The 12,954-nt window shown below is 39.6% G+C and overlaps 1 protein-coding gene across 4 annotated transcripts in view; it reads left to right on the forward strand.

Annotated features, from left to right (window-relative positions):
• TMEM131L (transmembrane 131 like) overlaps positions 1–12,954 on the forward strand; it is a 177,109-nt gene that overhangs the window by 145,857 nt on the left and 18,298 nt on the right. For all 4 annotated transcript variants that reach the window (XM_017498782.2, XM_017498784.2, XM_017498783.2 and 1 more), the window contains exons 26-27: positions 3,688–3,836; positions 12,077–12,201. In XM_017498782.2, the coding sequence (XP_017354271.1) occupies positions 3,688–3,836; positions 12,077–12,201 (274 nt within the window). The remainder of the gene's footprint in view (positions 1–3,687; positions 3,837–12,076; positions 12,202–12,954) is intronic.

Consider the following 12,954-nt stretch of genomic DNA (forward strand, 5'->3'; position numbering starts at 1 on the left):
CACCATGCCCAGCTAATTTTTTGTATTTTTGGTAGAGACGTGGTTTCACCATGTTGACCAGGATGGTCTCGATCTCTTGACCTCGTGATCCACCCGCCTCGGCCTCCCAGAGTGCTGGGATTACAGGCTTGAGCCACCGCGCCCGGCCCTGTTTTTGATTTTTAACTGTGGCACAAACACTCTTATTCAGTGAGGTCATGGGGAAGTATTAGGCTGTTCTTTCACTGCCATAAAGAAATACCCGAGACTGGATAATTTATAGAGGCTTCATTGGCTCACAGTTTTGTGGGCTGTACAGGCCTCTGCTTCTGGTGAGACCTCAGGAAACACAGTTATGGCGGAAGAGTGAAGGGGAAGCAAGCACGTCTTTTGTGGTGGGAGCAGGAGGAAGAGAGAGAAGGGGGAAGTGCTACACACTTTTTTAAACAACTAAATCTTCTAAGAGCACTCTCACTATTGTGAGAATAGCCACACTTTTGAACAACTAAATCTTGTGAGAACGCTCTCACTATCGTGAGAATAGCCAGGGGAAAGTCGCCGCCATGATCCAGTCACTCCCACCAGGCTCCTTCTCCAGCATGGAGGATGACCATTCAACGTGAGATCTGGGTGGCACCCAGATCCAACCACGTCATGTGGATTGACGCTATTTGTAAATGATGTATGTATTCAGTATCCCGTATTCTTGAATACTTTCATGTTAAAATTTCTCAGAGTCACTGCAGAACTTGTTATTAACATTCATTTTATTGCTTGTCCTGAGTCTTGGCCCCACAGAAGGCATTTCTGATTTCTAAAAGTCTGTGCGTTATGACTTTTTGGGGATGGTTTTATACCGGCTGTTAAATTTTTATCCTTCCTAAGAAACTTTGATGACTAACACTTTTAGTGCTATGTTCTTGGCCTGAAGAAAACTTAAGGAAATTCATTTGCTCACAAATTAGGACACCAGGAGAGTAATGGCATCTATTTTTTGAGGCAAATATCTGTATTGTACTTCATATTTATGGCTTCCAGAATCCAAAGGGATATTCTTCTTGTGCTTTCTTTTTCTGGTACGGACCTGGTCTGCCTTGCTTTTGGATGTCTGCTTCACTATTTCACAGTGCTTGATGTTTTCCTTTGTGGAAGTCTAACCATCAATTTGCATTTTAGAAGGAGTTAAATTTCAAAGGTGATGTCTGCTAAAGAATGACTTTTAATTTTGACAAGGTAGGAAATGGAGGGTAATGGCGATTCCACAGGGCTGCTGTTAGGTGCTCTTAGTTCAGAAATGCACAGATTTGAAAGGGATCTGAAAGTTGTGTCCCACAGTCCTCTAAATGAAGGTGATCTAAACCCTCTAGGCAAATAGTTGACTGTCGTACAGGGACAGAAATTCCTGGGAAATAGCCTTAGTAGCCTTTGATTCAGACTCTTCACTAACTCTACTGTTGAAGTTATTCCTGGTTATTAAAGGAAGCAGTTGATAGTGATCAGCTTTGTCTCTGGATATGACTTTGGCCCTTGTATTTCCGTCACAGCCAAAAGCATTAAAAACAGGGCATGATGCTTTATTTTATGTAATGAATCTGGCCAGAAGATTAAATTTTCTGTATTCATTTTGTGACATTTGGAGAGTATAATCTTAATTATGAGTTAAAGCCCCTTCTTCTGAAAGTATAAGACCTCGTCTGTCATAGCTGTACTTAAACCATAAAAACCTGCATTACTTTACAAGGTGTGTGCCATTTGCTTGCCTGGCATTTTTATGGTTACATAATATTTATATAATTTTCGGTTAACTAAATAAAAGTATGTTTACCTAGTAAGTGTTATTTGAAAAATTTGTGTATCTTACTTTGAGTGAGTTTAATTTGTAGCCTCAGAATTTCAGAATCAGAGGGGACTTGACTGCTCCTTTCCTTCTGTGGGTGAGAGACCTGCCCTGCCCCGAGCCACACAGCAGGGCTGGATTGGAGCTTCTGCTGATAACCTGGTTAGGTGTCTATCCACCAGAGACTGCAGTCTGCTTTGCTCGGAAATACTTGCCCTGCCCCATGGTCATCTAAACTTCTCAGATTTCAAAGGTATCATTAGGGATTCTCAGTTTAAGAAAAAAGAAGAAGGTACTGTGAAATACATCGTTCCAAATTAGAAAACAGGCTGGTTATTGTGGGGTTGAAATTGATTTGCTTTTGTTGTGGGATAAGAGATAGAAGATGTACATTCATGAAATCACTTAAAAGAAAAATGGAAAAAAAAGATTTTCAGAAAAGGTTCTTCCCAGCACCCACTTTTGCTATCTGATGAATCAGCTGTTGGCTCCTCTGCCAATTGGCTGCTCCCTAGGGGCAGGGCAGGCATTCACTGTAGCAGGAGGACCTTCCATGAACAGTTCATGTGTCCTTTGGTGGGGATGTTTTACATTTATATCTGTTCTGTTTTCATCTTTATAACTGTCAAACAGGGAGACAAGGAAGGTGGGGCTGTGTTCATTTTATGAATAAGAAAACTAAGGCACAGGCAGCTTATGAGACTTAACTTTGACTGTGAAACTAATTAGTGGCTGTCATGACCAGAATCCAAGTCCTTATCCTTCTTTCCCTCTTTGCCAGCTTAAAAAATATGTATATATAAAATATACATCACATAAAACATCATTTTAACAATTTTAAATTATAAAATTCAGTGGCATTAAGTACATTCACATTGTTATGCAACCATCACCACTATCCATTTCTATTTCCAGAACTTTTAGTCATCTCAGGCAGTAAATTTGTACCCATTAAATAATAAATACCCATTGCCTCCTTTCCCCAGCCCCTGGTAACCACCAGTCTACTTTCTGTCTCTATGAATTTGATTACTTTAGTTCCCTCATGGGTGGAATCATAACACATTTGTCCTTTCGTATCTTGCTAAGTTCAGTTAGCATGATGTGTTCAAGGTTCATCCTGTGGTAGCATGTGCCAGAATTTCATTCCTTTTTTGAAAAAAAGTCTTGACTTTTTTTTTTTTTTTTGAGCCGGAGTCTTGCTCTGTTGCCAGGCTGGAGTGCAGTGGCGTGATCTTGGCTCACTGCAACCTCCGCCTCCCGGGTTCAAGTGAGTCCCCTGTCTCAACCTCCTGAGTAGCTGGGACTAGAGGTGCGTACCACCAGTCCCAGCTAATTTTTTCTATTTTAGTAGAGACAGGGTTTCACCATGTTGGCCAGGATGGTTTCAATCTTCTGACCTCGTGATCCACCCGTCTAGGCCTCCCAAAGTGCTGAGATTACAGGCGTGAGCCACTGCACCCAGCCATGACCATCTTAACTGTACAGTTTAGTAGTCTTAAGTATTTCACATTGTTGTGCAGTGAGTCACTCGGAATGGTGTTCTGTTGTATATATATACCATATTTTGTTTATCCACTTATCCGTCAATGGACACTTGTCATTTTCCCACTTTTTGGTTGTTATGAATAATAATGTTGTGAATATTGGTGTCCCCCCCCCCACCTTTTTCCTTGACTTGTTGTACGACTCTTAATGTAAGTATATTTTCATCTATGAAGAAAATAAATTTCCACAGCATCATGGATGTTAAAAAACAATGCTAAGTTGAACTCTCGTGAAGTCAAATGAAATGTTTGGTGTAGGAAAGAACATGGGGAATGTGAGTGGAAACTATTAGCTAGAAATTGAATTGTATTTGTTTATTCAAGGGAATAACCAGCAAGTACCTGTCAAGAATGAAGTAGATCATTGTGAAACTTTGAAAAAGGTGGACACAAAGCCTTCTTCAGAAAAGAAGATTCACAAAACATCTAGAGAAGACATGTGTTCTGAGAAACAGGACATACCTTTCATGGAGGTCTGTGTTTTTTTCTTGCCTATTGAAAAGAACAAAACTCATTTTTAGGAATGTGTTTTAAGTAAACATGTATATTTCATATGTTTCACTGCATTTGAATCCATACTGATAACTGGTGAGTTTGATGTGTGTGTTCAGAGGATTTTACTTATCTTCCAATTATATAGATGTTGCTACAGTAATTTTTAGAGAAACCAGATAGTTTTTACTCTGAAGCGAATCTATTTTTAAGCAAATGGGTAATTTCTAGGTAACGATGGAAGAGTAGAACTTGACTAACATATTTCTTCTATCCAGTTATTACTGAACATTTATATTTTAGGGCATACTCTTGCTGAGTTGTATTGCTTTCTGTCTGTCTTTGTCCCTGTATCTATTATCGTCTTCTTGCTAAAAGATGAGAAAAATATTCATGATATAACAGAAGAAAACTCTTCTGATATAAGGGAAGAAGTAAATTTATAGATCAAAAGGGAACAATGTATACAACAGGAAAAATTGATGCATCATAATGGACGTGGGTACTTAATTAATTGCACTTCAAACATAAAGAGTTGTGCAAAGGCAGGAAAATCGAGAAGTACAAACTTAAGCTTGCCTCAGACTTTTCGATAGGAACATCTAATATCAGGAAACAGTGGAGCGGTATCATTGAGAGAATGGAAATGTAAACAAAGAATATTGTGTCCAGCCAAGTTAATGCTCAAATACAAAGGCAACAGACAGACATCCTTAAATACAAATGAAATCATAAGCCATTCTTGTAAAATCAAGTTAATGAAATTTAGCTAAGCAAGACAGAAGTACAAGTGAACACTCAGGATGGAAGAAGGCATAATAAAGGTCTCTTGTTGAGCCTTCAATCCATTTTATATCCAGAACGAAGACTAAAAAGTGTGCAATTTTAACCACAAAACAGATTGGAAAATTGAAACTTTAACCAAGTAAAAATAGTAATATAATCTGCAGAAACCAGGAGGTGGGATTGGGAGGTAGGTGAAAATAAATTTCAATTTTAATCTTTCTCGGTAAAGAGCCAGTACTAAGAAAACATGAAATATGTAGTTTAAAAGGGTGATAAGAAAATATTTTTGTAGTCTTTTTTTTAACCTTAGAGAGATTCTTAAGGAATTAATATAGCATGAATTGAAGAAATAATTCTTTGAAGCTTGGCGGTTCCTTTGGTTCTACTTTAGTTTATTTTTCTTATGTTAAATTCATTTACAATGGAGCCTTAAATTTTTAGTTTAAAATTATATATATTCCTAGTGTTATAAAGTATTCCCATCATCTGTACTGCCATTCTTTCACATAAGTAGGCTCAGAAAAATACTCACAAATAAGGTTTGTGGAATGATTAATGGGAGACCCTGCTTATTTCTGAGTGGTGGGATTTTGGATGATTTCTTTTTTCTTCTTTATTTTCTTCTCTTTTGTTTAAACTTTATAATAAACATGAATTTTTGATTCAAATATAGTGGAAATGATACAGAATAAGTATGTTGCCAGCAGTCCAAACTATGAATTTACCGTCTGTTTGGAAAGAAGACGTTTCTGTGTAACCAAACACCAAGATTCATAGTAGAGGGGATTTCAGAGATTGAAAAGCCTGTGTAGGCTGTGGTGCCATGGAAAGCTCCCGAAGGAGGTGGAAACTTGTGCAGGTAGCATGTGGAAGGGCAGAGAAGGGAAGGTGGGCAGCGGGCAGCGCTGAGCCCCGCTGGTGGAGCAGCCATTGAGGCATAATTGGGTGCAGTTAGGGAGCCGTCTGGCTGTGAAGAAGCTTCCTGTTGGAAAGTAATGGGAGGGAGAGGTCAGAGTCCCCCTAGGTTGGAAGGCCATTGAATGCTGATTGAAAGTTCAGACTTTCTTTTCTAGGTCTTGATGGGAAAGACAAATGGTGACATAGGCTGAGTGAAAGCAATAGGAAGGTAGTGGTGTCTGTAGAGAACTGAAGAATTGTTGCCTGCTAAGGAATTTCAGTATCAAATTTGTTAAAAGCACATTTGTCCAAACAAAAAGTTGTTTTGGAGAGTTTGGCCCAAGGATTGCTACTTTGGGACCTTTCTGCAGATTTTAGGGAGCTATTGAATTGGTGATGGGGGCGGGGGAGTGGGCAGTGGTTAACAAATTGAAAGCAACCTGTGGGCTGTGATTTTCCTGAAGCTAACAATCAGATATTGTTCAATTCAGTTTTATAAAGACTGTCAGGATGCCTGTTGCATAGAACCAGTGTAGCTTAGTAAATGCTTGAATGAATGTGAATGTAAGACATTATTGAAAGATCATCCTCAGTGTTTTGGAGATTGAAGAGGGAATAAATGAATACCAGCTCTTTTCTAACAAAGAGGCTGTGGGAGATATGATGTAATCAAGGCTTATATTTGAGCAGGAGTAAAGGACAAGAAAGTAGATAAGAGACATTTTAGAAGAGAAAAACTATCAGGACTTCTTAGCACCAAATGCATGCAGGAGAGGGAGTCATTTTTTTACATGGCCATTTCCAAAACATAACTCCAAGGTTCCAAGCCGGGGTGACTGGAATGGGGAATTCTGATGGATGTGATGAGCTCATTTTTATGTTTGTCAAAGCAATGTTGTTATGGTTAAGAGCATGGACTTTAGTCAAGCTTCTTCTAGGTTTGAATCTGGCTCATCATGTATTGATTCTATAATATTCAGTTAGTTACTTAACACTGCATTTTTCTCCTTCTGCAAATGAGGGTGATAATAGTATACCTACCTCAAAGAGTTGTGAGGAGTAAGTGGGTTAATGTGAGAATTGCTTTAGAATGGCGCTTACAAAGTATTGACAGGTAGTAAGTCTCAAAGTGATAGGTGTGATAATGACCGTACCAACAGAGAGGGCGGCTGGACTTTGAAGTGAGATGTATGGTAGACAGTGGGAAGTGGGGAACTAGAGCTTCTGCAACAAGTTAGGCCTGAAGCTTGAGATTTGGGGTTACCCATGTGGAGGTTAGATGTGGAGCCTATGAGGTGTACACAGAGAAAAGACAAGGTCCCTCCTACCTTGGGGAGGAGGCAGTGTTGAATTTGCAAACTGGCTGAGGATGCAGATATAGCAAGTATACCAAAAGCTAGACCTAAAAGGTAGGGCACACTTTGAGGAGCAGAAATAAAATATAAAAAGTCATTGAATTTGGGATAGGAGGGAATGAGTAGTTAGGAATTGAACCTAACATCCTTTTGATATGGGCTGTGGAGTCTTACATGTTACCCTGCAATGAAACAGAAGCTGATGATTCCATGCACTGACTGCACCAGATGCACACCTGTATGTGCTGGGAGGGGAAGCTGGAATGGATTATCCCGAGGTCCCAGCGCAAGATGGCCCTAAGGAATAACAGTGCTGCCACTGGCCTCCACCTGCCACATGCGTGGGTGCCAGTGCCTATCTCAGACTCTCCTCTGGCACTGAAGTCTTCCTGACTCTCTGTGCCAGGCTTAGCTGTGCCCTTGGTTATGGCTATGTTATTAATTTCTTCAAGGTATTTTCTTCTCTGTGTGTCTTTACTGTTAGATCCCTGAGGGCATGAGTCTTGCCGTTTGCCTCTATCCCTAGAGCTCAAGGCTGCTCTTGCTGGCGGTCTTAGTGGTTATATTAGACTCTCCTTCATTGTTTGGTCAGTAAACCTGTGTAGAACAGACATTTGCACCTAATGGTGGCAGCCAGTTCACAGCAGACAACGTCCATCTGAGGGATGTGGATGGCATCAGCTGTACTTTGTGGCCCAAGGTTGTCCAACCAAGTCAACCAAGGTGGATTCTCTGGTGCAGATTCGGGGGGCAGTGGTTTGTCATTTCTTTCCTGTCCCTGCGACTCACTCCTTGTTTTGTAGAACTGTTCTTTAAAAGTCCTGTGAGTGTATTAATAGTTTCCATTTCATTGTTCATTTGGTGAAAATCATTCTCAATAAACACATTCCCAAGTGCAGGGCTCAGTGTTTGTTTTTCTTGCACATTCTTAGAGCCTAATTTTGCAGCTTACAAAATTGTCTAAATCTGTCTATATAATACAGGTGGAACATTCCTCTGGATTTGTTGGCAAGGAAGGTTGAAGCCCAGGTTTGGAATCCACAAACTAAATTTTAACCTTAGCTTGGCTTTTTACTTTCTTTTAAGCAGATTTTTTTTCCTTAGAAAAGTAATTTATGATTATTATAGAAGCATAAAGAATAAGGTAGGAAAAGATCTATCCAGAATAAACCACTTTTAATGTTTTTGTATTCTTTTCTATGCAGATTTTTAAAAGCTATTATTTTATTAAAATAGTTAAGATAATAACTGTTATTATTGTCTGTAGCTTTGTCATAACATTATAACTAAATTTTCCATAAAAATTAAACGGGGAGCTTTGTTTTCATTGGTGACGTAACATTTCATCATTTAACTGTGCCATCATGTAAACCATTCTTCTGCCATTGGACATTAAGATTGTTTCCAGCTTTTTACTTTCATAATTACAAGTCTGTGATGCAGAGTTTTGTTCCTCTTACCTGTGTATCTGGTAAGTCTTTTTATAGATGTCAAGAAATAGAATGAAAGGGTATTGATATGGTTTGGCTGTGTCTCCACCCAAATCTCATCTTGAATTATAACTCCCACAATTCCCACATGTCATTGGAGGTGGTTGAATTATGGGGGCGGGTCTTTCCTGTGCTGTTCTCGTGATAGTGAATAAGTCTCACGAGATCTGATGGTTTTAAAAACGGGAGTTTCCCTGCACATTCTCTTCTCTTGTGTGCTGTCATCGTGTGAGACGTGCTTTTCAGCTTTTGCCATGATTGTGAGGCCTCCCCAGCCACATGGAAATGTGAATTCAATAAACCTCTTTCTTTTGTAAATTGCCCAGTATTGGGTATGTCTTTATCAGCAACATGAAATGGACTAATACAGTTATAAACTGTGTAAAGCTCCTATGTGTGCTGACAGATTACTTTCCAGAAAGTTGATACAGATTTGTTCACGTGTCGTATCTGAACATGCTGCTTTCATTCTCCGCTGTGAAGCATCAATTGTTTATAGAAGCATCAATTCTATAAACAATTGGTGAGGAATTTCCTTCATTTTTTGTAGAAGGCTGAAAAACACAATCCATCCAAAATGCTACCACTGAAAAGAAATTATAGAAATTAAGAGGTAAATATCTAACCTACTTCTGCTTCCACACTTCAGAGGCAGACACAGTGAACAGGATCCTGCTTCCCCAGCCATTTCTTAGTCTTTATGCATCATAAACACATTTGTGTTTTCTGAAACCAAAATGGAAAAAGGAGACACAAGGTAGTCTATGATTTACCTTTCCCAAAAGCATTATTTTACCATGAAATATTTTGAACGAGCTCTTTGTGGTTTTTTTCCTTTTATATTTCTTTAATGAATTTGTATTTCATGTCCTTTGCCCGTTTTTGTTTTGACTGTTAGTGTCTTTTTATTCTCTGTAAGAGCACTTTCTGTGTTAAAGATATCAACTTTATCAAATATTGTGTATCAGAGTTCTTTATCAGTTTGCTAAGGGACTAAGCCAACTTAAGTTATTGCTTATTTGATTTTACTTATACACAGTGGCTTTAAAAATGGCTTTGTGCAGTAAGGTTGTGATTTCTCTTCTTTTATTTCTTCTTTGCTTTTAGTAAAGCTTAGGAAATCTTTCTCCATGCTGCCATTTGTTAAATCATCACCTCTATCAGAGAGCTCAGCAAACTTCACTAAAATGGTTCAAATAGTTCAGCTGAGGCAGGAGAATTCCTTGAGCCCAGGAGTTCAAGACCAGCCTGGGCAACACAGCAAGACCCCATCTCTACAGAAAATAAATAAATAAATAAATAAATAAATAAATGGGCATGGTAGCACTTGCCTATAGTGTCAGCTACTCAAGAAACTGAGGTGGGAGGTTGCTTGAGCCTGGAAGGCTGAGGCAGCAGTGAGCCACAGTTGCATGACTGCACCCCAACCTGAGCAACAGAACAAGACCCTGTCTCAAAAAACAAAAAACCACCAAATAACTCAGTGGTGATGATGGTAATAACTACAATAAGTCTCATGTAAATGGCTGATGAGATGCTAAGTAATTTAGTCCTCACGGTGCTTTGAGGCTGACTCAGGAAACTGAGGCAGAGAGGCTCAGTAACTTGGCCAAAGTTACACAGCTGTTCATCAATCATGAGATTGACACTAGGCAGTTTACCCGTGGAGATGTGCTCTTAATTGCAGCTCCACGTGACTCTTCAGTTTCCTGGTTAGTCCCACCCTCTTCTCTCTGGGATCCTCTGTACCAGAAAGCAGCCAGGTGGTCCTTTGCCCTTCCTCGGATTTCTTGACAAGTCTGTTGCTGTGTGCCCTGGCTTGCTGTCCCTCCCCATTCCACCCGCTGCCTCCATTGCAGGCCTGTTCTCAGCTCAGCTCACTGCCACGTCCCTCCTCACGGCCCAGTGCTTTGGAAGGTGCTCCCTGCCACTCTTTCTGGGATGCGTCTCATGCCTCTGAATCTAGCTTGTCCTGCATTCTCCTTTTCTTTGTCATACTCATGGAGAACTCTTTGATGCTTCTGGTCACCAAGTCCTGACTGAGTAGTCTTGAATGTACTCACTCTTTTGCTTGCAGAGGATGACAGTTCCAACCGGACAGATTTGAGAAAGCAGCCAAGTATCAGAGTGACTGCTTACCACCTCACGCTTTCTCAGGCCCCACTGACTGTGGAGGGATGGAAAGGCTCAAGTACTTGCTCTGTAGACAAGCCTTTGTTTGCCCTTCAGTGGACAGAGGGTGGGAAACCCCCCACCAAGTTAGAAATACACAAAGGAACAATATCTGAATAAATGTGCTGCATGTCTGTTTAACATTAGATCCTGAGTCTGCGTGTCCTTCTGTTTAGCTTCAAACTTGAAGAATTAGCATAAGGTCCTGTAGGATAGGGCTTTGTGTGTTTAACTTGTCAGGTTTTAAAAATACCTTCGGAATCAGAGAAAGGTTAATATATACTTGTTGGGGGAAACAAAAGTGTGTAACGGAGAAAGCAAAAATGTCAAAATCACACTTCCTATACAGTGAAAATCCCATTTTGCTTCTAGTGTTTAATCACTGTGGTATGCACATTGCTTTAATAGATGCATGAAGGTTCTAATATCCCAGAACTCGGAGGTATTGCAGGTTATCTAAAACCTTTTCTTTTTCTCCTTTCAAGTTGTTTGTGTTAGTCAAGTGTATGTTTCAACATCACAATTCCTACTCTGATTGCTGGGCCAGCCTTCTGAAAGAGAAGGTAAAATGAGCCAATCTTTGGTTTCCATGAAGCATGAATCCTAAAAGTCAGTAGGAAGGGGACTCTTCTGGACCAAGGGGATTTGCCTCTGTGGGGTTCCTGGAGAAGACATCTTCCTTCAGAAAGGACCTAACACACTGAAGAGATGTGTCGTTTTAGCCTTTGGGTCTCAATGTGTGAGCTCCCACCACCGCCCATGCACTGACAGTGTCTTTGCTTTAAGGGGCCAATGTATTTAAGGAAGAGGAATAATAAGTATTAGAGGATGTTCAAGGCTTGAGCTATTTTGTAATTTGAAAGGGCAAGGGGAATCCCTCTCCTTTTGGGTCTGTTAATAGACCAAGCCTGACATTTATAAGAGGAAAAGGTCCCAATTGAGAAAACTATACCTGTTTAATACATATATCTAATGTTTATGCATCTCGTGCTGATGCTTTTCAGAACCACATTTTTAAAGCATCAGGCATATTCTTGCCTTTTTTACCCAAGAAGCTTAAACTAGCTGAAAACTATAGAGATTTGGCTGTTCTCCCAAAGTTCGTCTGTAAACAAAAATGTAAATACACAACTTGCTCCTAAATTGAGTTTTTACCTGATTTTTCTTCATAGTACAGTAATTTATGTGAGTTGCACATACCAAATTAACAGGTGAAGGTTGGAGGATTTATTGCTGCAAAGTTAACAGCAAGCTGGTCATAAATTGCTAGCAGATGTTTTTCCTTTTTAGCCTCTTAGGAATTTTATAGGCAACAATTCTTTTTTCTTCTTTTTCTGTGGAACTGAAGGGAAGTAGAGCAAGAAGGGAAAAGAAAACAAACTAGAGACTGAGAAACATACGTCTCCGTTTTCAGCAGCTCTAGGACATTCTGAGTTCAGATAGAATTGGTCTTCCAAAATTTAAATGTGTTTTTATTCACAGTCAGTTTAAACAGTTAAACATTTAATTTTTGTTTTTTAGCAAGAAGATCCTTATAGGAAGAAAAAGCTTCAGGAGAAAAGAGAAGGAAATTTACAAAATTTAAATTGGAATAAAAGTCGAGCATGTAGAAAGAACAAGAAGAGGGGTGTTGCCCCAGTCTCAAGGTGCGTAATTCTTCCTGTCCCTTTAACATGTTGATCAGTTTTTTGCTTTAGAATTTTGCATTTGGCTGTTAGCTTTTAAACTCATTTCTGCGATGTTAGATACAGATAATATGAGAACATAAATGTTTATATCTTAAGATTAAAATACCTTTGTAAAATTAACATTTTCCCATTATGTTTTTATTTTGTTAAAAATACCTTAAAGTGACCATGGTGTATCTTTCCTTTATAAAATGCTAACAGATATGGTAGTTTTTAGGGGAAAGGCGTATGCCATCCCTCCATGTGGAGACCTTCATTCTGCTTCTGAGAGGCAGGAGCATTTTTGGAACAGGAACTAGAGAAGCCCACTGGACACAGGCATGCATCTTCTGTTCCCTGTTCAGCCACTGACCCACCTGCGCTCTCTGCGGTCATAATAATGAAACAGAATAGTTACCCCTCAGGTCACCCTTGCTTCTCTCCTGCAGAAGGTAGGTTCTTACAGCTGCAGGAAGTGAGGTATCCAGACACAGTGTGGTTTGCTCAAAGCCACAAGTTGGAAAGGGGCAGATCTGGAATTAGAACCCAGGTAGTGTGGCACTCTGCTTTGGAAACCTTGCTTCTTTGAGACAATTTCCCTGAGCTCTCATATTCTTAACTGTAAATGAAGGAGTTGAACAGGGGTTGTGTGGGAATCCTGTATTACTGGAGTGCTGGAAGTATTCCCCTAAATCTAATTTTTTTTTTTTTTTTTTTTTTTTTTTTTTTTTT

The sequence above is a fragment of the Cebus imitator genome, unplaced genomic scaffold, assembly GCF_001604975.1.
Source record: "Cebus imitator isolate Cc_AM_T3 unplaced genomic scaffold, Cebus_imitator-1.0 Scaffold251, whole genome shotgun sequence".
In the NCBI taxonomy this organism is placed as follows: domain Eukaryota; kingdom Metazoa; phylum Chordata; class Mammalia; order Primates; family Cebidae; genus Cebus; species Cebus imitator.